This window comes from Bos taurus, chromosome 24 (genome assembly GCF_002263795.3).
Source record: "Bos taurus isolate L1 Dominette 01449 registration number 42190680 breed Hereford chromosome 24, ARS-UCD2.0, whole genome shotgun sequence".
NCBI lineage: Eukaryota > Metazoa > Chordata > Mammalia > Artiodactyla > Bovidae > Bos > Bos taurus.
The window spans coordinates 54,273,409-54,297,219 of NC_037351.1; the positions used below are offsets into that span (position 1 = coordinate 54,273,409).

General features: G+C 40.8%; 1 protein-coding gene and 1 non-coding gene across 7 annotated transcripts in view; both read right to left on the reverse strand.

Moving 5' to 3' along the window:
* The window catches only part of CCDC68 (coiled-coil domain containing 68), a 58,640-nt gene that overhangs the window by 6,129 nt on the left and 28,700 nt on the right, over window positions 1-23,811 (reverse strand). For 5 of the 6 annotated variants that reach the window (XM_005224348.4, XM_005224347.4, XM_005224349.4 and 2 more), the window contains 3 exons: window positions 19,174-19,256; window positions 8,838-8,943; window positions 7,454-7,537 (listed from right to left, as the gene is read on the reverse strand). In XM_005224348.4, the coding sequence (XP_005224405.1) occupies window positions 7,454-7,537; window positions 8,838-8,943; window positions 19,174-19,256 (273 nt within the window). Of the gene's footprint in view, window positions 1-7,453; window positions 7,538-8,803; window positions 8,944-19,173; window positions 19,257-23,811 lie in introns of those variants that run through there. The other variant, XM_059881093.1, reaches the window with a different exon arrangement.
* On the reverse strand, window positions 9,110-9,170 carry MIR12017 (microRNA mir-12017). Its single transcript, NR_162366.1, has one exon. It is a non-coding gene; the product is annotated as a microRNA mir-12017 (primary transcript).

The window sequence follows — 23,811 nt, forward strand, 5'->3', positions numbered from 1 at the left end:
GCAGATGTTGGCAATTTGATCTCTGGTTCCTCTGCCTTTTCTAAAACCAGCTTGAACATCAGGAAGTTCAGGGTTCACATATTGCTGAAGCCTGGCTTGGAGAATTTTGAGCATTACTTTACTAGCGTGTGAGATGAGTGCAATTGTGAGGTAGTTTGAGCATTCTTTGGCATTGCCTTTCTTTGGCATTGGAATGAAAACTAACCTTTTCCAGTCCTGTGGCCACTGCTGAGTTTTCCAAATTTTCTGGCATATTGAGTGCAGCACTTTCACAGCATCATCTTTCAGGATTTGGAATAGCTCAACTGGAATTCCATCACCTCTACTAGCTTTGTTCGTAGTGATGCTTTCTAAGGCCCACTGGACATCACATTCCTGTGGTCATGTATGGATGTGAGAGTTGGACTGTGAAGAAGGCTGAGTGCCGAAGAATTGATGCTTTTGAACTGTGGTGTTGGAGAAGATTCTTGAGAGTCCCTTGGACTGCAAGGAGATCCAACCAGTCCATTCTGAAGGAGATCGGCCCTGGGATTTCTTTGGAAGGAATGATGCTAAAGTTGAAACTCCAGTACTTTGGCCACTTCATGCGAAGACTTGACTCATTGGAAAAGACTCTGATGCTGGGAGGGATTGGGGGCAGGAGGAGAAGGGGACGACAGAGGATGAGATGGCTGGATGGCATCACTGACTCGATGGACGTGAGTCTCAGTGAACTCCGGGAGTTGGTGATGGACAGGGAGGCCTGGCGTGCTGCGATTCATGGGGTCGCAAAGAGTCGGACACGACTGAGTGACTGATCTGATCTGATCTGGGAACCTATTAAGACTGCACATCCTCAATTCCCAACCAAGCCATTGAATCCGAAACCCAGGGTGGCCAAGTGATAGGTTTAAGATATCTGCTCACATAGGAAAGCCTATTGGACTGAAGGAGTGGTTTTCAGTGTTGATTGTATATTGGGATTACCTGGGAGATTTACAACCTACTGATGCCTGGGTCCTACACCCGAAGTTTCTGTTTCATTTGGTTGCATTCAGTGTTCTGGAGGTCTCAGAACTTCACAGGTGATACTAATGTGCAGTGAAGATGAAGACCCACTGAACTAAGGAAAGCCAAGACAAGATATGAACTTTGCACCTTCTCATCCCTCAGCATCTACATGGAATAATAATGAAAAATGAAGCAAAATTCTTCCTACATGAATCATTTAACTGTGATATTTCAAGAGTTAAGTGCCTAAATCTCACCAGGAAAGGTATTTCGAATGTGACAAACTGGTGATGAAGGTGTTCCTTGTATAATGGAGATAAATTGAATATGCATTCCAAACAAGTGCCCGCATTTATCAGGGCCAAGTACAAGACTCAGAAAAACTCCTTTCTGTACAATACTTTATAAGTCACGAAGCACAACCTGAAACTCAATATCATGATGACAACAAGCACTGGAATAAAAATATTGCTGTGGCTGGACAAGTATGTAGAAATTATTGGGAGTTTTTCCCAAACAAACTCCTACTTTCTCAAGTTGTTAGGTTCCAAAAAATACAGAAGTATAAGTGTTATCATCTTAGACATTTTCACATATTTCAACTTCTGTGGTGATTTATTTCATCAAATAGAATTAGGTCTTTAATTTTTATTCATGGACTTTCATATGCTTTAATTATATCATTAGTTTACAAAATTATAAATTAATGGCCAGAGTAAGTCCACCATTATTGAATCTACCCAAGGATAGTTCACTGATACAGTTTTCCAAAAGAACTGAATTTTTGCATACTTAAACTGCTAGAAAAACAGTCTTGGAAGCAAATTAAATTTTAGGGATGGTGGTGATTACATAAAGTAGGATACTCTTCAAAGTCTAGAAAATGGAGTAATTTCTGAAGATGCATCTCCATATGAGCAGGTCATTAGTGAAGACGTTAGAAATGCTTGAAATGTAAGATAAATTTCAGAGCTGTAAATTAAGATGATGAAGATACGCCAAGTAGAAAGAAAAGTAAGTAATTTTGGCAGAGTTAAGCAGAAATTTCCTGGTGAGACTTAAAAGAGGTTTAAAATCCTCAAAGATTGAAAAGAAAAAAGAGAGCAGATTTAGATGAGTGAATTTTTATTCCCCTTGTGGAGGGAAAAAAAAAAAAAAAAATCCCTGCTAGGTTAGAAAAAAAGTATTTGTTTTCATGATTCAAAACTCTAGAAAATAGAAAAAAAATTAATGTAATAGCTGTGACAATGGCCCAAATACATATAAATGACCCTGAAAATTTAACATTATAACTATTCATTTCTAAATATATATGCTAAGTGTATAGAAATAAATATCATTTCTAAATTTATATACCTATGTATATATTTTGCACATACACACACTTATTTGATCACGCAGATAAGTAGATAGTGGGGGAAGAAAAGCTTGTGCTTCAAGCCAGGAAGACTTGAATGCAGCTGAGTCATTTTGAACAAGTGTCTTAATTTCTCCAAATCTCAGTTTACTCCCTTAGGGAATGTAGTAATTAATAACTTTCACCCAAAGTAGCTTTGAGGATTAAACAAAATGAAATATGCAGCATGCCTTCAAAGAGACACGTGTGTTGATTATGGATGAGAAAAAGATGCTGTCTATGTGGTTTAGAAAGTTGACATCTTTAAAAGGGTTGTTCAGCTCTGGTGATCAATTTTTCATAAACAGAATCAGCTCACACTGTTATTTCAAAATAGGTCATGGTCTTAAGTTTGTAATGCAAGTACACCCCTGCACATGTCACTCCAGTTTAAGACCTTCTTAACAAAGTACTGACCAGGGCTAGACTAGAAACAGGCTCATTCCAGATCAAGCACTCACTCAATTCAGGTACCTAGTTCAAGAGCACAGGCTCAGAGATGCCCTTTCTGACTCCCATCACTTTGTAACTGTCACACTGTTTTGCTCTTCTTGGAGCAGTTACCCCTCCCTAATTAAGCTGTGCATTGATTTGTTCATGTATTTATTGTACACATCTTCAATTAAAATAAAGCTAGATGAGGTCAGGACAGTCTGTCCTGTTTATGCCATATATTTACCTCTTGGAACATTTCCTGGTACATCATAAACACACAAAACTATTTGCTGAATAAATAAATTAATGTGGCTTGGATGAGTTTTATTAAAGCTGAAATGGGCATTAAAACATTCCCTGCAGGGCAGGAAACTATTTATCTGCTGAAGATAATACATTTCAAAATCATAAAGACATTCATCAATACCACTATAATTTGAAGACTTTTTATGTAAAAAAGTGTTAAAAAAATAGTAGTTTGACTCAGCTTCATACAGAGAATCTTAGGCAGTACTGAGAGATGCTGTCCCATCACTATGGGTTTTTTTTAGTGAAGAGGCTATAGGAATTGCAGCCTTGTATAGATGGACTGCACGCAACCAAGAAGTCTCATGAAGGGAATGCAATCCGTTGCTTCCTCCTATTACACTGAATGGCTAGTCCGCAATTATTTGCTAAATTTGAGGATACAGAAGCAATACAATGGGAGCAAAACATTTTTCTGGTTTAACTATTACACCAAAAGGCCAATTGGCCTTAGTAGTGTATGGGTCGCCAGGTTACTTAGGACAGTAAAATTAGCTTTGGGGATGATGCAGATAGAGACACAACTAAAGAACATAAGACTGACTTAGAAGCAGTAGCACCCTTGATGCCCTGACTGTGAAGAGGGCTGGCACTTAATTAGGGATGACCAGAGCCTAAAACCATAATGAAAGATCAAAAAAAGAAGACAACGTCTCCAATTGAAATGTACTGCAGATTATGATGGAATTCCCTGGTAGCTCAAATGGTAAAGAGTCTACCTGCAATGCGGGAGACCCAGGTTCAATCCCTGAGGCCACCCACTCCAGTATTCTTGCCTGGAAAATCCCATGGACGGAAGAGCCTGGCAGGCTACAGCCCGTGGGGTCGCAGAGTCAGACATGGCTGAGTCGTCACTGAGTGAGAGTGATGGATTATGATAATTAAAGCAGAAGGAGCCAAACAGGCAGATACACCACTGGCACTGATTCACAGCGTAGAAATTTAGCCTAGGATACATAGGTGTTTCAAATTCATGATGGAAGGCCAGACTGCTCAATAGGGAAACAACTAAAAAGTTAGATCCCTACCTCACACCTGACCGCTTTGAATTACAAATAAACTTGGATCTGAAGGAGAATCCCAGCTCAAAATGGGAATCTGAGCACTAGTGTTTTTCATCCCAACTTTCTTAGATTTCATTAAAACAATTGCAAAGGATTTTTAAATGCTCAATTCCCTTAATAATAAAGAGGGTAAAAAAGAGGGCTATTAGCAGGTCAGAAATGTCAGAACTGAAGGACTGAAAGTGAGCTAAGGTGCAGCTGTGGCAGCTGAAGGAGATGTCTGACCCAGCAGACACGGAAAATCAGAGCATGTACCAACAATCTTAAAGATGGATCTGGTCTTTGAGTTACCAATTCTGTTTCTACAGCAGCTGAAGGAGATGTCTGATCCAGCAGACACAGAAAATCAGAGCATGTACCAACAATCTTAAAGATGGATCTGGTCTTTGAGTTACCAATTCTGTTTCTAAAACTTTATCTTGAGGAAGGAAGCAATTATACAAATAATCAGTAAAATACTTGTACAAGTACATTGAGTTCATTGCTGTTTACAAAACGCTATCCTGGAAAGCAATCCAACAGTAGGGATGAAGTTAATTAGATTATTCCATAACAGTACAGTGGAAACTTTGGTGGCTAATTAAAAGGATAATGTTAATTTAATTTGACTGGTAAGCAAAGACCTTCTTGTTATACCTTAGAATGGCCTAAGGGCCTTTCATGATCTAACCCCTTAGATTAGAAGCACCCACAATGGCCTCCTGTGTGGCTACCTGACATGCCCTACCACCCAATTTCCACGAAGTTCACACTGAAATTCATTTTTCTAGAGACAGTCTTCCCACCCACCAACCTAAATGGACCACATACACTCCTCCACCCAGGTGTCATTGCCTGAGCATCTTATCCTTTTCCTGCAGAACCTTTCCATGATACCATTAGTTACATGTTAGTGTATTTCTATCTGTCTCCCTCACTAGATACTACATTCCAGAGAGAAGGTTCACGTCTATTTTGGTTTTTTCCCCAAACTTAGTGCCAACACCACAGTACCCACTCAGTAAGAATTTACAGACTTAATTACATAATTAATGACATGGAAAAAGTTGATGAAACAAAAGTTTACAATAAAATGGTGCCATATATTGTCTGTACCTTTAATATACGCACACAAGTATGTAACAGGCACAAAATTCCTACAGAAATAGAGATAGACATAACCGTGCTGAATAACTGCCCATGGGCAGTACATTTGAGTGATTTTCTTGTTATATTTGCTTATCCGTCTTTCCTACTTTGTACAGGATGAATGAACATACGTTAGTTATGTAAAAAGAGAAAAATAGTTATTAAAATACGTTAAGAGAAAATATTTTATAAATAACATTTGCCAAAGGCTACTATGTAAGAAAAGCTGTGAAGAAATGCCTTTAGAGACGTTTCTTCTGAGGAAGAGGCTCTAATGTGACCTGAATCACATCACCAGATGTAAACCGACAAGCAGTTACAGGTGCTTGAGTGGACATAGATCTGAGCCAACTATTCTACAGTCACTACATTTTTCAGCTCGACAGAGCTGTGAGCCTCAAACAAACAGTTCCTGATAACCTAGATTAGGTGAGAATCTAAGGAAAACCCAAGATTCCATGAGCTTACCCTCTAGAATAAAGACAACAGTGGTCCTCTAGGAAGGCAGAAATGGCAAGACAAGGAGATGGCTACAAGACTTAAGATGCAAAATACTTGCAGCTTTTTTCCTTCTGTTTGAGGAAAGCAGAAAGAATGTGAAGCTGGGAGGAATGGGGAGGCGTGTGCTGGGAGTCAGATCACTGCGCTCCTCTCTGGTCTGTCCGGGGGAGCAGCACAGCTCCAAAGGACGAAATTTCCACGGAAGGCAGAGCATCTCTGTTTTTCACGGAATAGCACAGCATGACACACAGAGGGTCCACAATACCGAGGGATGAAGTAGAAAAGGTGAGCAGGCCCAGGCAGCCCGTGAAGAGTCACTCAACAGAGACAGGAGGGGTGACTGCGCACCAAGCAAGCTGGGCGGGAGGCACAGACGTCCCCAAGCGCTCCAACAACCACGAGGCTTTGCTGTGCTTCCTGCGAGCGGAGGGGCAGTGGGGGAACACCACCAGCCTAGGACTGCAGCTGAACGCCTAAAAAGGGCTTCCCCATCAAGAGGGGACGCAGTGAAGTTGCTCAGTTGTGTCCGACTCTTTGCAATCCCATGGACTGTAGCCTACCAGGCTCCTCCATCAATGGGATTTCCCAGGAAAGAATACTGGAGTGGGTTGCCATTTCCTTCTCCAGGGGATCTTACTGACTCAGGGATCAGACCCGGGCCTCCCACATTGCAGTCAGACACTTTACAGTCTGAGCCACCAGGGAAGCCAGCCCAAGACGGGATGAGTGGGCAGAAAATCACGGTGTATCACAGTCAATTATAGATTCATGATAAGTTTTAAAACACTGAAACATAAGAAAATTTCTATTAGGTTCTTGAAGTCAGTGAGCCCTGAGGCGAAGCTTGCATGCCCTGATGAATGTGGACCAAGAAAGAGGAGAGAAGACGTCTCAGGATGGGGGGAAAGAAGGAGACAGCAAGCCTGGCTCTCTGGCTGACAACATGGGCCTTGACCAAGCTTCTAATTCAAGTCTACATGGAGAGATAGTACCATTGAGCTCCCCAAGAGAGAAAGTATTTCTGAAAATTTGAATGAACCTTTAACAATGACTTAATATTGATGTGTGTTCACTCACTCAGTCATGTCTGACTCTGCAACCCCAGGGACTGTAGCCTGCCAGGCTCCTCCGTCCATGGGATTTTCCAAGCAAGAATATTGGAGTGGGTTGCCATTTCCTTCTCCAGAGGATCTTCCCAACCTAGGGATTGAACCTGGGTCTCCTGCATTGCAGGCAGATTCCTTACCATCTGAGCCACCAGGAAAGCACATGATATTGATAATAAATAATTATTAAGAGTACCTCCCCGGCAAAGCTATAATTCTTATGCATAGAAGATGAACACACATTCACAAAAAGACACTCATAGACAGACACATACACCTGCATTCACACATAGACACAGACAATCACAGTCCCACAGACAATCACAGTGTCACACACAATCACACAGACACACACATTCACATACAGACATACTTGGACATAGTGTCACACCGGTACACCATCACACAAGGAACTCACGTACAGGCGTGTCACACACAGAGGACACAGTCATATACAGACTCCCAGATACACTGAACATGCACACACTCACATTCACACCGAAATATACAATAGATGCCTTCCTTACCTGGGCTTCCAGTATGTTAACTTTTTCTTGCAGATCTTCAATTCTCTTATCTTGTTCTTTTAAATTATTTTTTAAGGCCTCCATCTAAGAATTGAGAAACATAAATGAAAAAATCTTACCAGACAACAGAGAATAGTTCCTTAAGTCAGAAATTGTACAGGTTTCTGTGGTCAAATAATGTTTATCAAATAAACAAAATTAAATCCCGAGCATTAGCAGACTCAGCAGGCTACAGAAAATAGCAGGACAAATTGGCACCTGGGGACAAGAAAGCACACAGCTGGTGCGATTAAACATTTTAATCTCTAGAAAACCTATCTAAGCCAAGCTCAGCAGGATGCATCCTGTAGGAAGCAACACGGGTCCTTGTCTGTGACTCATCCCCACAATGCTTTCCTCCTGCAGAAGCAGAGGCTGGTGGACATGGTGGAAAGCCACAGCCTGGCACAGGGAGACTCCCTGCAGCGGAGATCTGGTCAACCAGCAGCATGTTAAGGTAAGTCCACTTTGCTTTGGAGGAACATCTGCTAAGAGGCAACGTGGGGGTGATGGGGAGGTGGGGTGATGAAGTCCAGGATGATGCCGTGAGAGAGGAAGCATGTGGATTCCAAGGCCACTTCTGCCATTTAAATACTGTGGACCTCAGCCTTCTCATCTGTAAAATGGGATGCCCCCTCCATCCTCCCTGGCTCTCAAACTGCCATGATTCAACTCTTTGGCCTTTTGGTGAGATCTAGCCAACCAAGTACAAATGCTGCAATCGTGTTAGAAAGGCATTTGCATTATTTGGAAGGACTCCATTTAGAAACGAATATTATATAGCAAACAAAAATGAGGGTCTGGTTTTAAGTCTAAAGCAAATTCCCAAATCAGATCAATATAAATATTGACGTAAATTGAGTGTGCAATTTACCATCCATCTGGCTGCCACCACAACGACCTCTTTCACCTGCTGAGATGTTTCCAGTGAAGAAGGGCCAGAACCATCCCTGTGCTAACACACCCCCTATGTAAATTAACCGTTTTTCATGAAATAATGAAAACAGATCATTTCTTCCCTAAGAAGGCCGAATCTCTTAATCTAAAAAATCTTCTAAAGAACAGTGTACATTACCTGGCTCAGAACACTGTAAAAAAAAAAAAAAAATCACTGAAACCTCTAAAGAGTAAATATAATTTCCCAAAGATGTTCATTGAGAACATCACAGGTGTGGGCAAAGAGACAAAAGAGGACACTGAAAACAGAGCCATGTCTCATGGGAATAAAAAGGAACCGTCAGTGGGGAGAAGAATCTCAGTTGCAGAGTCCAGACAAGGCGTGTGTATTTGGTCTTCTCGCTGTAAACCTACCATCTGCCAGAGAAACACACTTGATTAACCTGACCTCCTGAATGACACTGCGCAGGTTCTGATGCTGGGAGTGAATCACAAACTGCAGATGTGAGATCTGCTCCTGGAGGAGGGAAATCTCCTTTTGAAGATCCTGGCAACTGGAAATGCAAAGGAAAAAAGAAAGATTTGCTAATGCATTATACAGCTATTTTTACAGCTGTGCTACCTAGCTCTCCTCCTACACTACTCTCCTACTGGGCAACGAGTGGGTAGAATGCCTTACGCCAAGCAAGACAGATGAAGGCAAACAGCCACGAAGCAGCCTCTGATTAGCTCAGACATGAACTTGAATGTAAAGATCAGTTCATGTCAAAAGCTCCTCTGTGGCCACCTGTGACTTCCCTCCTTCCAGCAGGTAGCTGAGTCAAGTTGGACTGAGCCAGATGAAGCACTGACATAACTAATCTGTCTCACCTATGGGAGCTCCATAGACCTAGCAGCCATAACACACAGATGATTACATGGGATAGTAGGATTAGAACATAGGGCCAGGAATTTTCGTATATATCTGAAACCAGTTTTCAAGGATACAGGGTTTAATATATGTAGTGAATTGCCTGTGTTTGCCTTTTAGGGGAGGAGGAGGAGTTTCTTGTTTTTGTTAGTTTAACTACCTGTAAATAAGGCAAGAAAAAAAATTAAATTCTGGCTAATATTTTGAGTGCATATCAACCTTGGTGAAGAAAGATGAGTGAAGTTTGAATTTAGATTATTCATCCTTTCCCAAAGCTCCATTTAGGTAACTGGTACTGATTACACAGCTTTGACTATTTCTCTTCTTTTCACTATTACGAGAGTTTGAGGCAAAATGCCTTGTGGCAAGACCACCAAACTTGGGAGCATTGTGACTTTGGAATCACACAATCTTTCTAAGCCTCAGTACAACAGATATAATAATCCTTACCTTTACAGCACTACAAGATTGCATGGTACATTTTAAGAGGTAAAGTGAATGTGCTTTTGGAAAATGAGTTCTTACAAAGTACTATTTTATTTTAGCTTATTATGGCTTTACAATTAGTAGCCAAGATCCAATGCAATCACAGTTTTGACTTTTTATAGTCTACAAATTTTACAAAGGTTGTGGAAATTCATGTGACACTACAGAACTTGCTCTTATTTTTAAAAAAGAGTTTCCATTGTTTTACATCCTGTACTAAAACATTGCTTCTCAAACTCAATATGTATTGGAAGATCTTATTAAATTGTCAGGAATCTTACTAAATGCATACTCTGATCCAACAGGCTGGGGTAGGGTCTGAGAGTCTGCAGTTCCAACATGCTCTCGGTGTTCCAATGATGGTCCATGAGCCAGGCTTTGAGTGCTCTGAGTAGGACAGTACTAAACACTCAATAATGTTTAATATATAGTAAAGTTGCTTAAAACCAAGTAGCTTTCATGCAACTTGCAATATTTAAGACAATCTTAATTTTCCCCTTGTTCAGTCTTGTTTAAGAGAGCTTTAAAAAGAGTTTGTTTTACTGTAGAAAAAATTGCTATAGAAAAAACTATAGTAATGTTTGCACAAGTACAAATGATGTATAAAGATAGCCATCATTATTTATCCTAAGGAATGAAATAATTTCTACTATAAAGTTCTATACAATTACATACCATATATATGTCATAAAATATACATAAAATATAGTTTGTTATTGTCCACAATATTAAAAATGGAAACAATCTAGATGTTCATCTACAGAAGACTGATAAAACTAATTATGCTATAACCACACCACTCTTATTTTACATTTACATATTTACAGCAGAGATAGACCAACAGACAATTTATATCAAAGATGATGCTACAGAATATTATTTAAAAAAAGACGGTATTTTCAACAAATGATATTGTAATAACTGGATACTCACAGGAAAAAAAGAAAAAGGAGATTAATCCTAACCTCACCTCATCAGAAAGTGAAGAAGAACTAAAGAGCCTCTTGATGAAAGTGAAAGAGGAGAGTGGAAAAGTTGGTTTAAATCTCAACATTCAGAAAACTAAGATCATGGCATCCAGTCCCATCACTTCATGGCAAATAGATGGGGAAACAGTGGCTGACTTTTTTTGGAGGCTCCCAAATCACTGCAGATGGTGATTGAAGCCATCTGGAAGTGGCTTCAATCTTGGAAGGAAAGTTATGACCAACCTAGACAGCATATTAAAAAGCAGAGACATTACTTTGTCAACAAAGGTCTGTCTAGTCAAGGCTATGGTTTTTTCCAGTAGTCACGTATGGATGTGAGATATGGACTATAAAGAAAGCTGAACACTGAAGAATTGATGCTTTTGAACTGCAGTGTTGGAGAAGACTCTTGAGAGTCCCTTGGACTTCAAGGAGATCCAAGCAGTCCATCCTAAAGGAGATCAGTCCTGGGTGTTCATTGGAAGGACTGATGTTGACACTGAAACTCGAATATTTTGGCCACCTGATGTGAAGAGCTGACTCATTGGAAAAGACCTGATGTTAGGAAAAATTGAGGGCAGGAGGAGAAGGGGATGACAGAGGATGAGATGGTTGGATGGCATCACTGACTCGATGGACATGAGTTTGAGCGAGCTTCGGAAGCTGGGGATGGACAGGGAAGCCTAGAGTGCTGCAGTCATGGGGTCACAAAGAGTCGGACACGACTGAGTGACTGAACTGAATACCTCATCAAAAAAAAAATTCTATGTAAGATAAAACTGGGGACCCAAAAAAATTTCAGAAGGTAATACAGAAGAGTATTTTAATGAATTTGGAATAGAGAAAGATTGTTAAAATCCTGGATTGGCAAAAAAGTTCATTTGGGTTTTTCCATATGATATTTTTGGCCAACCCAACAGGACTCAGAACAGTATTAACTGCAAAGGAAAAGACTAATAAGTTTGACTAGACAAAACCTTAAAACTACTGATCATCAAATGAAAGTTAATCAGATAGCCTCAGAATCTCAGTAACGTAAATGACTAACAAAGGCACTGTATCCAGAATATATAAAGAGCATCTATAAATCAAGGGCACGGGAACTCGGCAGAAAAATTAGAAAGTGACTTGAAGCACTTCACAAAAAGATGAGCTGTGGATATATGGATCAAAGAAGTACAGAAGGCAAACAGAAATCTGGCCGATAGCTAGTGCGAAGGTTCAAAACTGCTCCAGAGAGAAGAGAAAAAAAGAGAAAAGAAAAGAGGGAAAGAGCAGTCAGACTCAGGACTTTGCTGGGGGACAATGAGAAAGAACTTGGATGCTTTGCACAGCCAGGCTGGCTTTAAAAACTCATAAAATATGAAAATACTGTATATTAGTAAAGGTAAGTATTCAAAATGGTCTGATTTTGTCTTATGATGACCCAGAACTTGAGGACCAAACGTTAAAAGTGTTTAGAAGGATGGGGGTAGGTAGATGTGCTCCCCAAAATATAAAACTCAGGAAATTTCCCTGTGTATTTCACAAGAATATGACTATCAAGCTCATCATAGATAAATAAAAAATCAAAAATAGGTCTTAAGATGGAAGAAAAATGTTTCTGGAAGCACTCTTGGAAGTGTAGGGCTTTCAGGATTGTCTGCATCAGACACTAGAACAGTGATTAAAGGACGTTGCAAAAAAAAAAATCTCCCTTAAGCTTGTTCAGTAAATATAAGACCCAGTCATCCATTTAAGGTCTTTAAATGTGAGAATATACTAAATAAGCCACCATTTGAGCTCCCTTTAATCACTGTTATTTATCTTTCAGTTGAAGCACTCAGTCTTAATATTAAGATGTACTAAAGCAAAATATCAAGAAGAAATCTAACACAGACCAGGCCTAGGAAAGGAGGTCAAATGTCTGTATCCAGGATTTATGCTGCCTCCCAATGACTCAATATAAATACAAACTCAGTGTTGAAATTAAAATAAAATTGAAAAACTTCCCACTTCCAGGAAGATTCAAAAGATGTGGTTTTTTTCCCCATTCTTCCCAGTAAGTACAACCCCAAACCTGAACATTATATATAAACAAAAGCAAGAAGAAAGATAGGGCTTCCCAGGTGGCTCAGTGGTAAAGAGTCTGCCTGCAATGCAGGAGCCACAGGAGACACACGTTCAATCCCTGGGTCAGGAAGATCCCCTGAAGGAGGAAACGACAACCCACTCTAGTATTCTTGCTGGGACAATCCCATGGACAGAGGAGCCCAGTGGGCTACAGTCCGTGGAGTTGCATACAGTTGGACACAACTGAGCACATGTGTATGTAAGAAAGATGGAGAGAAAAGAAAAGACTGGTTTGGGACCCTGGGATCCAGGGAACAACATAAGGATGAGTTCCCGGGGTTTTCTCTTTGAAGATCCCAGACTTGGAGCTGAGAAAGTCCACAGCCTGGGAATGGCAATGGCAGCAGACTAAAAAGCCCCAATTAAAAGAGAAGAAAATCTTGGCTCTATCCTGATGAAAAAGGTAACTGAGGATGCTCTCTCAATTTACCATGGAGAGATGGTGAACAGAGTATCATTTCTGGTCTTCTTCATGATAGAGTCCTTACTGTGCAAGAAAGGAAGTTACCCTCTCTTTAACTTGCAGAAACATGAAAACAAGCAGTTTTGTCTTTAGTAACACGGGATGACTGTATAATAAGTACTAGGTGAAATCCCATGGACGGAGGAGCCTGGTGGACTGCAGTCCATGGGGTTTTGAAGAGTCAGGCACGACTAAGCGACTTCACTTTCACTTTTCACTTTCATGCATTGGAGAAGGAAATGGCAAGCCACTCCAGTGTTCTTGCCTGGAGAATCCCAGGGACGGGGGAGCCTGTTGGGCTGCCATCCATGGGGTCGCACAGAGTCAGACACAACTGAAGCGACTTAGCAGCAGCAGCAGCAGGTGAGAAGCAAACCCTCAATCTCTCTGTTGGCCAATGTCTGCCAAAGATTTGGTCAAAAGAAATTGAGTTCATGGAACTCAATGGAAATTGAGTTCTCTCCATCCAATTGTCAGGATACTTTAAAATCTATTCATCTGAGGTAGCATTATTGAACCTTCTCATATGTCTTCTGCTGCTCACTGTGAGTATGGCTTTGATCGAATTATTCTCTGACATCATGGTATCCTTTTTAAAAGCATTTTGTGAGGTACAGCTTCTGTGTTTACTGTAAGGGTTCAGTTGAACACATTGTTCATGGTGCTTTCTATGAGCTAATCCTAGAAACTGTTCTCTCTTCTCTGTAGGCATATTTTTTTAAAAAGAGACTTCTCCCAAAGAACTGGTGGGTTTTAGTCACATGGACATGGCAAATCACCAAACTAATCACAGTTTCCTCACTGGGTTGGCTGCTAGAAAATTTAAACTTTGTGAGGAGGTGTAGTGCTTCATTGTGGACTAACCTCATTATGTCCTGCTCCTGTATCTCCCTGATTTCCTCATCTAATTTACTTCCAGTTAAAGGATTGTTATGTTATGTAGTTTTTGTACACAATCTTACATTTCTTAGAACTCAGGGGGCATAAATATATAATTACAAAGAGTATGAAGAGCATAATAGTGGCCACATTTACACAGTCTCAGAATATAACACTTTTAAATCCTCGTACAGGACGTAAAGGTCCGTCTAGTCAAAGCGATGGTTTTTCAGTGGTCAGGTATAGATCTGAGAGTTGGACTATAAAGAAAGCTGAGTGCCGAAGAATTGATGCTTTTGAACCTTGATGTTGGAGAAGACTCTTGAGAGTCCCTTGGACAGCAAACAGATCAAACCAGTCCATCCTAAAGGAAATCAGCCCTGAATATTCATTGGAAGGACTGATGCTGAAGCTGAAACTCCAATACTTTGGCCACCTGATGCAAAGAACTGATTCACTGGAAAAGACCCTGATGCTGGGAAAGATTAAAGGCAGGAGGAGAAGGGTCAGAGGATGAAATGGTTGGATGGCATTACTGACTCAATGGGCTGAGTTTGGGCAAACTCCAGGAAATGGTGATGAACAGGGAAGTCTGGCGTGCTACAGTCCATGGGGTCACAAAGAGTTGGACATGACTGAGCAACTGAACTGAAAGCACATTTATTACCAGGGATTAAGACATTACGATATTTAGAGGAATGAAAATTCCAGAGGACATGTAAAGAGCTAGGTGCTGAGATACAAGCAGAATGCAGGGAAAGGGGCAACTGAAATTACGTTGCATATATGAAGACGCCGCTGCTTCTGGGCACCTGTCACATATCCAAACACTGGGAACGTGAATAATCCAACATGGAATTCCCACTAGAGAGAGAGAAGATAGTGAGATCGGTGGCATCCTGGAGAATCTCTGAGACTGTGAAAGAATCACACTAGACTCTACAGGGACTCAGGTTTCCTGCTGTTTGGGATCTGATGTTTCTTCAGACCTTTATGGAGGCCATCAAAAAATGAGAGTCCTCAACAGAAGAGAGGATCACAACAAGAAGAACAGGAGAGGCCAGGTCCTTACCTTTCCCAGGACAGATCACGGTGAAGAATAAGCTAAGACGTGGGTATAGCTCTGCTCACATTTCAACCAAACTCAGGGATTTCTACTGCTGGTCAAAATCTTCCCCATTGTCATTTTCCGTGATGGCACTAAGTGGGGTGGGGAGGCTTAAAAGAACCCTCAAAACTACTGTTAGAAACAAAAGTATGCTTTAACACTCAACCACGGGACTTCCCTGGTGGTCCAGCAGTTAAAACTCTGCCTTGCAAGGCAAGGGATGCGTATTCAATCTCTGGTCTGCAAACTAAGATCCCACATGCATCTAACCAAGCCTGTGCGCCCCAGTGAAAGGTCCAGCAGGCTGCAATGAAGATTCTCAGTGCTTCCACCAAGACCCGATGCAGCCAAGTAAATAAATTCATTTTAAAAATATGTAACCACATCTTCAAGATACCCTGTTTCCTCCTCTAATGAATGTGCCGTCCCTGAGCAGCTTCTGTAGATACGGAGAAGCCAACACACTTCTTATCTTTACAAACTCCAAAAGTGTTTCCCTGAAGGATAACTCTAAAATGGGCCTGTGCGTTTGTCTGAGATGTCACAGGGCAGAGAGAGAAGTTGGAAAACTGCCTTCTGCTCACAGCCACACAGAGGACCCAGGAAACCAGTCTGAGAGAAGGTCTCTGGAGACTCCTGAGAAAGTCAGTTCTCCTCTATGGAAGAAGGAGCCACAGGGTTTGCTATGGCAATACTAGAGCCTAACTTCTAGCCCTACAAGTTCTGAAAGGTGGAGTAATCTTGACACATCAAGCAACCAATTGGAAGCTCTGTTTACTTCTGGAAGGAAAATGGAAAGATTAAATTAAATAAGGTAACCGAGGTTACTTTAAAAACTGAAAGGCACATCCACATGCCAGTGAGTACTGACAGTAGTAGAAATATGGGGTCACCCTTGTTTTTAAGATGTTTCTGCCAAATCTTTTAACTCTTGTTAGAAGTAATTGTGAGGATTAGCTTAATTTAATGATATATACATATCCACATAAGGCTGAGTGCCGAAGAATTGATGCTTTTGAATTGAACTGCTGGAGAAGACTCTTGAGAGTTCCTTGGACCAAGGAGATCAAATCAATCAATCCTAAAGGAAATCAGTCCTGAATATTCACTGGAAGGACTGATACTGAAGCTGAAGCTTCAGTACTTTGGCCAACCTGATGCGAAGAACTGACTCATTGGAAAAGACCCTGATGCTGGAAGGATTGAAGGCAGGAGGAGAAGGGGGCAACAGAAGATGAGATGGTTTGATGGCATCATTAGCTCAATGCACATGAATTTGAGCAAACTCCGGGAGGGAGTGAAGGACAGGGAAGTCTGGCATGCAGCAATCCATGGGGTTGCAGAGAGTCAGACATGACTTCTTTTATGCAAGAAAAAGCTTTTTCTTTTGAATTATAAAAGCTTAAAAGTTATCATCCTCTGAGATGCTTTCTAACATTAGAAATGCCAAGTTACAATATATTAAGTCTTTTATCTCTTTATCAAAATGATAGAAGCTCACTGCAATTCAAGAAAGTCATGGCACCTATCTAACTCACTATCTATGTTTAAGGGAAATTAAATCACCCAAGCCACCAAATCGCCCACAGCGTCTTCCCTGCCCCATAGGGAAGGAGGCCTAAGCTATTGCTTGAATAAGCAGAGATCACCCACAAGATTGGGAGGGGGCACCTGCCACAGACCACTGGCTGGATGTCCATGTAGGTGTTGGTCAGTGTGTTCAATCTGACCAAAACAGGAAGTAGTATTAGGCCAATCAGAATCTTTTCTTGGAATTTGAAAGGAAGAGATGGTGGGAAAAGGTAATGAACCATCCAGGAAGAACAAGAACAACCAAAGAGTGAAACTGCATAAATAACACTGCCAAGCAGGGTCAACAAAATAACCTGATTTTTCAAATCACGTTAGGTGCTAAAGTGTGGTCCTCCTATCTTCCCATGAGTACATCTTCTTTACAGCCGTATCTATCCAGTCTCAATCTTGAACAGAAATCCTTTACGCTAGCTTCACCAAGTCTCTTTTGCTTTAACCAAAAGAATCTGACTCATACTGATTTCGTTTTCTTGTCACTCAGCAAAGTGAATACCTCCACACACAGCTCGAAGTAACAAGTAAAACAAATATTTGTGATACCTACAATTTATGAAAACTGCACAAGCCAGGGCGTTCAAATACCCTTTTGGAAACACAAAACATCCATTTCCCTCAAGATACTTTTAAAACGTCAAGAGCTTTTTGAGAGTTCTTCATCATGACAGCTCATATATAATAGAACTGAAAGAACAGATCAGTTTGGTTTCTAAAATGGTTACATTTTTGGCTCAAACACTGACAAAACCTATTATCCAGAAAGAAAAAAACAAACTATTTTTAAAGAAAAAATCAAACAAATTGTCTATACTTTTAATGGAAGGCATGTTGCCTCAACTGTAGTTTTACTGCGTGGAAAACTGTCTTTAGGGAAAAAAAAGGTAAGCCAAAAATTTACTTAGAGTTAAATTATGAGTAAATACAAGTAATTTCAAAGGTTTATGGATAGTTTCCATAGTATTTTCTTCCTTATCTACAGAGATGTATGTAGGTTTCTGTGTTGTGCTCAGTCATGTCCAACTCTTTGTGACCCCACGGACTGTAGCCCGCCAGCCTCCTCTGTCTAAGGGATTTCCTAGGCAAGATACTGGAGTGAGTTGCCATTTCCTGTTCTAGGGGAGCTTCCCAACACAGGGACTGAACCCATATCTCTTGCGTCTTCTGCACTGGCAGGCAGGGTTTTCACCACTGCGCCACCTGGGGAAGACCTGCCTGTAAGTTAGAGATGTGCAGTGCTGCACAAGTTAGAAACCCACCTTCTGGGGCTGTATGCCTGCTCACAGGCATTCAGGGAAATTAATATTAGCAGTATCTCTGTGTGTTTCAAACATGTAGGTACAGGGTCAGTCCAAAATGGTCAGGGCCAGCTCAGTTCTCTTCTGTGGTCCAGTGAAGAGAAAGAGATAACAGGGAAACAAAAGGAAATAGGAAAAAACCCAAAGGACCAAGAGAAACTGATGTTTGAGTATAAGTTATTAAATGAGAATAAGAATGTGCACATTTTGAGATTCATAACAGTGCCCAGAGCAACAGTTGTAGATGGATGAACTAAGATCTTGAAACAGATTGAACTTTGAATGTTATATCAGAATATATGATGATTGTGGAAGGCTCAGAATTAAAAGAAAAGGAAATGAAAAGAAAAAGTTCAGGAAATTTCATGTAATACCATTTATTCTATCATATTTCAGAGAATTTTTCAAATTGCAGCTGAGCAGTCAAGCCGTTTGATATCCATAAATCCACCCCCACCCCTAGCACACCCAGGACCAGCACACCAAATGAGTATTTGTAAGTAAGTCCCAAGAACTAAGGATGCTTTTCACAGTATTTCCTTCATTCTCTACCAAGTTGGGAGCACGACAAAACTACCTTATAATTCCACTTGCGGGCTAGCTAATTTAATGCCAGCTGAAGCAGAGATCCATTAACCAAATCAGAAGCATCAGGTGAAGGGAGACCTCAACAGCAACCTGTTCAGCACCAGGGGAGGGGACAGGCTCATTTACTCTTCAAAAGGGTTAACTGCCCCCTTCCCACACACACAGCCGTCTCCCTGTACCCGCAGGGACCTCTGCTTCCTTCCTGATCCCCCGGTAGCTAGAAAGGAAGAGACACATGACAGTTATATGAACAAACCTCCCTTCCTCACACACTTTCAGGCTTCCTTTGTCTTGTGGGATAGAAGCCTTCTATCCTCTGCTCAGTGGACCAGAGGAGGGCAAATACACCAGGAACTGCTTTTACTTCGGAGGTAGGTTTGCAAACCTTTTAGCATTTGTAGCGTTGGATTTGAGATGCAGCAGCTTGTTTTCCAAAGACAGTTTTTTTTCTAGCAGTGTTCTCTTTTCCTAGGAGAAAACGAGAGACAAATCTTGCTTATTTCTTGTCCTTGGTGGGTGTGTGTGTTTCGCAAGGCATTCTTGCAAACTGTTCACTAAAGATGCTTCTTGTAATACCAGAAATACGTTTTGAGCTCAAGAGTTAATTTCATAGGGAGCTGTTACAGTCCATCCCAGTGGCCCAGACAGGCATTCTCCTGCATGGTTTCAGCTCAGCACAGTTCAGTCGCTCAGTCGTGTCCGACTCTTTGCGACCCCATGGACTGCAGCACACCAGGCCTCCCTGTCCATCACCAACTCCCGGAGCTTGCTCAAACTCATGCCCACTGAGTCAGTGATGCCATCCGACCATCTCATCCTCTGCTGTCCCTTTACAAGTAGCTGAATAACAGGTCAAGACTAGGTTGTCTTCACCGCCCTCACTTGTCTAGAGACCTTGGCTCCTTCCCTAGCCCACTTCTTGGTCAAACTTCTGCGTCTCTCCATCCCATCCCAAACGCTGACTGCTCATCTCTAGGCACTGGTTCTCCCATCATTCCACCTGCTTCTCCTACACTAGTCTCAGTTATTGGTATCCAAGGATACTGTTGCACTGGTCTTGATACCTACCTCTCACACGGCAACTGTCAGAAGGTAGAAAAGTAGCAAATGTATTTTTGGTAAAGGCTCAAAGCCACAAGTGATAAAGTCACTTCCTAATTAGGATGGAACAGAAATTTTGACATTTTGAAAGAATACCTAAAGAAATGTCTTAATGTCATTATTAAACCAAACTCTTTCCATCCAAGAGGAAAACAGATACATCCATGAAAAACAAAGCTGTCATGATTGTACTTTTTTTTATACTTGATGGAAATAGATGTTTTGACACTATTTGCAATGCTGGTTAAAATCATACCTTCTGCAGAATTTATTTGGTAAAATATAAGACAGTGCCATTATAGCAAAATATCAGAACATGTCTGGACACGGACTGACCTGGTTTTGAAACTTGGTGACTGTGTAATTTTTGCCAAGGCTTTAACCTCTCTAGCTCTTATCACTGTTAAGAAAAATTAACCAAAACTTATGATTCAAAATACACAATTTTAATGTCGTATTGGGTCATTGTTTAATAACCTGACCCAAGGAATTTTTTTAATTCTCTTGGAGAATTTTTTTGTGTTTGACTTTATTATTTATTACTTGATTAGAGCCCTGATTTTGTGCAGTTGCTTGTTAATCTGTGGGTTTCTGCCTTGTAGAAAAGTAATCCCAAAGGTTATGTTTTCTTGACCTAAAGAATGTGAACTACCTTCGTATCTAACCCGGGAATCCTGTCTTATGTTCCTTGTTTCAAAATGCAGGTCAACAGCTAATTTCAAAAAATATTTTATCTAAATCAGCTTTACCATCTTGCTGGTTCCTTCATTAGTTAAGGAGTTGAATAAAACATCTGACATGTATTCATTAAATATATCAGAGTCATTTTTTTGACTTTTTGAACATCCCTAAAATGGGGATAATACTACCTACATTGAAATGTTGGGACAATTGGGGATGTATGTGAAAGGTTGACATGCTTCTCTAGAACACATTAGAACCTCAACATATAATAATTTGAAGGTGCCATGTATGTCATATCTTACGTGTGCTGTCAATTTTAAAATTTATACCAAATTTTTCAAAACTTTTCTGTGGCATTCTGGTTTTATATACATATACATCTATATTTTTCTGCTGTAGTTCTAGTTGATCTGAGAGAACACGATACTCTGAAAGTTTATTATGATATTTGGATCACCAAAGAAACATATCACTTATAATATATTTAGAATTTACAGGGAAAAAATGGTGTTTTGACAAACATTCTTCCTAATGGACTTACTCTCCGTTCATGATCTTTATAACAAGGGTTTAAGGAGACCACACAGCAGGACAAGCAAATAGTCTGCCTCGGCCAGGGCGCCAGTATTTAGCTTGAACTTTTTTTTAATGTAATTTTTATTTTATGTTTGAGTATAGTTGATTTACAATGTTGTGTCAGTTTCGGGTGTAAAGTGGTTCAGTAATACATATATCCATTCTTGTTCACATTCTTTTCCTGGGCGGGTTATTAGGGAATATTGAGTAGAATTCCATGTGCTATACAGTAGGTCCTTGAAGCTTGGACTCTTAATGCTTCCTCTCTGACAACAGGGAAGATCACACTAGGCCAGTTAGCACTTTTCACTTTTCAGGGACAGTATCTTCTGGAAAGGAAAAAGCATTCACAGCGCCACCCAGTGGACAATGCACTCTTGCCCAGACCACATCTCTGAAGAGCTTGCATTCCCTCACCCTATTTACTGAAGACAGCTTCCCTGATCAGTTGGTAAAGAATCCACCTGCGATGCAGGAGACCCTGGTTTGATTCCTGGGTCAGGGAGATCCATGGAGAAGCGATAAACTACCTACTCCAGTATTCTTGGGCTTCCCTTGTGACTCAGCTGGTAAAGAATCCGCCTACAATGTGGGAGACCTGGCTTCCATTCCTGGGTTGGGAAGATCCCCTGGAGAAGGGAAGGGCTACCCACTCTATTCTGGCCTGGAGAATTCCATGGACTATACAGTCCATGGGATCACAGAGTCAGACACGGCTGAGCGACTCTCACTTCACCACTTCATTTACTGATCAAAGTGAAGTGGACACCAATGTAAATCATTGCCATATGTTAACATCTAAATGATTCAGGAATCATGGACATCCTTTGTATCCCACAGCAGAGAAGCTGGGGGCATAACAGAAAGGATTTGTAAACTGCTAACTGGAGGACTGTAGAATAGTTCCTTGTTCATACGGTCCTCGTTTATAAAATGATGATGAGAAATTAGGTGGGCTCAAAAGTGCCTCTGAGCTCTAAAATTCTACTAGAGCTAAATCAACGACACTGGAAAACAAATACGACGCAACTGTAGTGCCCTGCTAGCCAAAGGAACATGTGCCATATTAAAATGCTCTTATTGGGCGCTTTTGCTGGCTTATCACTGTGTTTATGGGATTCATTCTCACTGCATTCCTGATTAAAGCGGGACAGATGGTGAAGGTTTTAAGTAATGTGTTCATTACCAGACCTCATACCACTAATGGCTATTTACTGGAGCAGTGGCTCGTGCAATGAGTAGAAAATGAATCCTTCTCCAGGGGGGTGCTCACCACCAGGGCAGTATTTATCAACCTTTGTTGGGGATGTTCATTTTTAATTGTCATTTTTTTTTGAACTCATGTCTTTTTCTTATTAATTACTAAGGTATTAAGAGTAATCCCTCCTCATTCTGATACACACTCCGCTCCTGAGAAACCCTTCATCATGGCCTGTATGCTCAGTATCTCCTTAAAACAAGATGCTATCAAGCTTTGCTTCTTATATTTGTTTGATCATTTTGCAAATATAATGTATCTTTAAACAATATTAAAAAAAATTCCTTCACATTTTCTTTCCACTGCATCCCCATCTACCTCCACTTCCCAGAGATCCCCAAAGACTCTGCTTTAGGAAGTCACTGAACTAGAATGTTCTGGAAGGGTCCTGCATGAACTTGCTGAACCTTGGGCGTCCGGTCCACTTACTGTGTCACAAAGCTCCTCGAGAGAACTCTCCATTAAGGGTCAATATCAAGACAAATGCCAGGCCATCACTTCTCAAAATCTGCCAGGATCTAAGCTGATTAACCTTATGCTGGGGTCCGTTCCCCTGCCTTCAGTAGGATGTCAGCTTCCCTGAGGACCCCTGTGAGAATGCATGAAAGGAGGGCTGGGAAGTTCCTGGAGTCTCACATGACCCAGATACATTATATTGCAATCTCCACAAAGAGACTATATCTGGTCCACCCCAAATAGATATCTAGCCTCTTGCTCTGCCTGGTACATGGTAGGAGCTCAAATACTTGTTGAATATATATAGTCCAGTGAATATACCCCAGAATTCTGAGATGAACTCACATCCAGGGCAGATTTCCTCGGGCTTCTAGAAGATAGAAATTACATTCCGTTATTTTTTGTTAATTTTCAGGGACTGACAGCTGGCCACTAAACATGACCCAGTGTTACTGGGTTTGAGGTGATTGCAAACCTAAATTTAAATGTCAAGCTGGTTAATCAAGTAGTTTAATTAAGCAACTCTATTTAAATTGAGGAAAGGAATTGTCTTCCCTTCCTCAATGCAAATGTTCCTTGTGCTATCTGAGTTTGTCAAACAATTTTGTTTAGTTGCTAAGTCATGTCCAACTCTTTGTGACCCCATGGATTTGTAGACTGTCAGGCTCCTCTGTCCATGGGATTTTATATACAGGATAAATATTCTTTGAAAAAAAAACTTTTTACTTTGTGTTGCACTACAGCCAATTAACAATGCTGTGATAGATTCAGGTGGACAGTAAAGGGAACCAGCCATATATATACATGTATCCACTCTCCCCCAAAATCCCTTCCCATCCAGGCTGCCACATAACACTGAGCAGAGCTCCTTATGCTTTACCGTAGGTCCTTGTTAGTTTTCCACTTTAAATATATAGCAGTGTGTATATGTCAATTCCAAACCCCCTA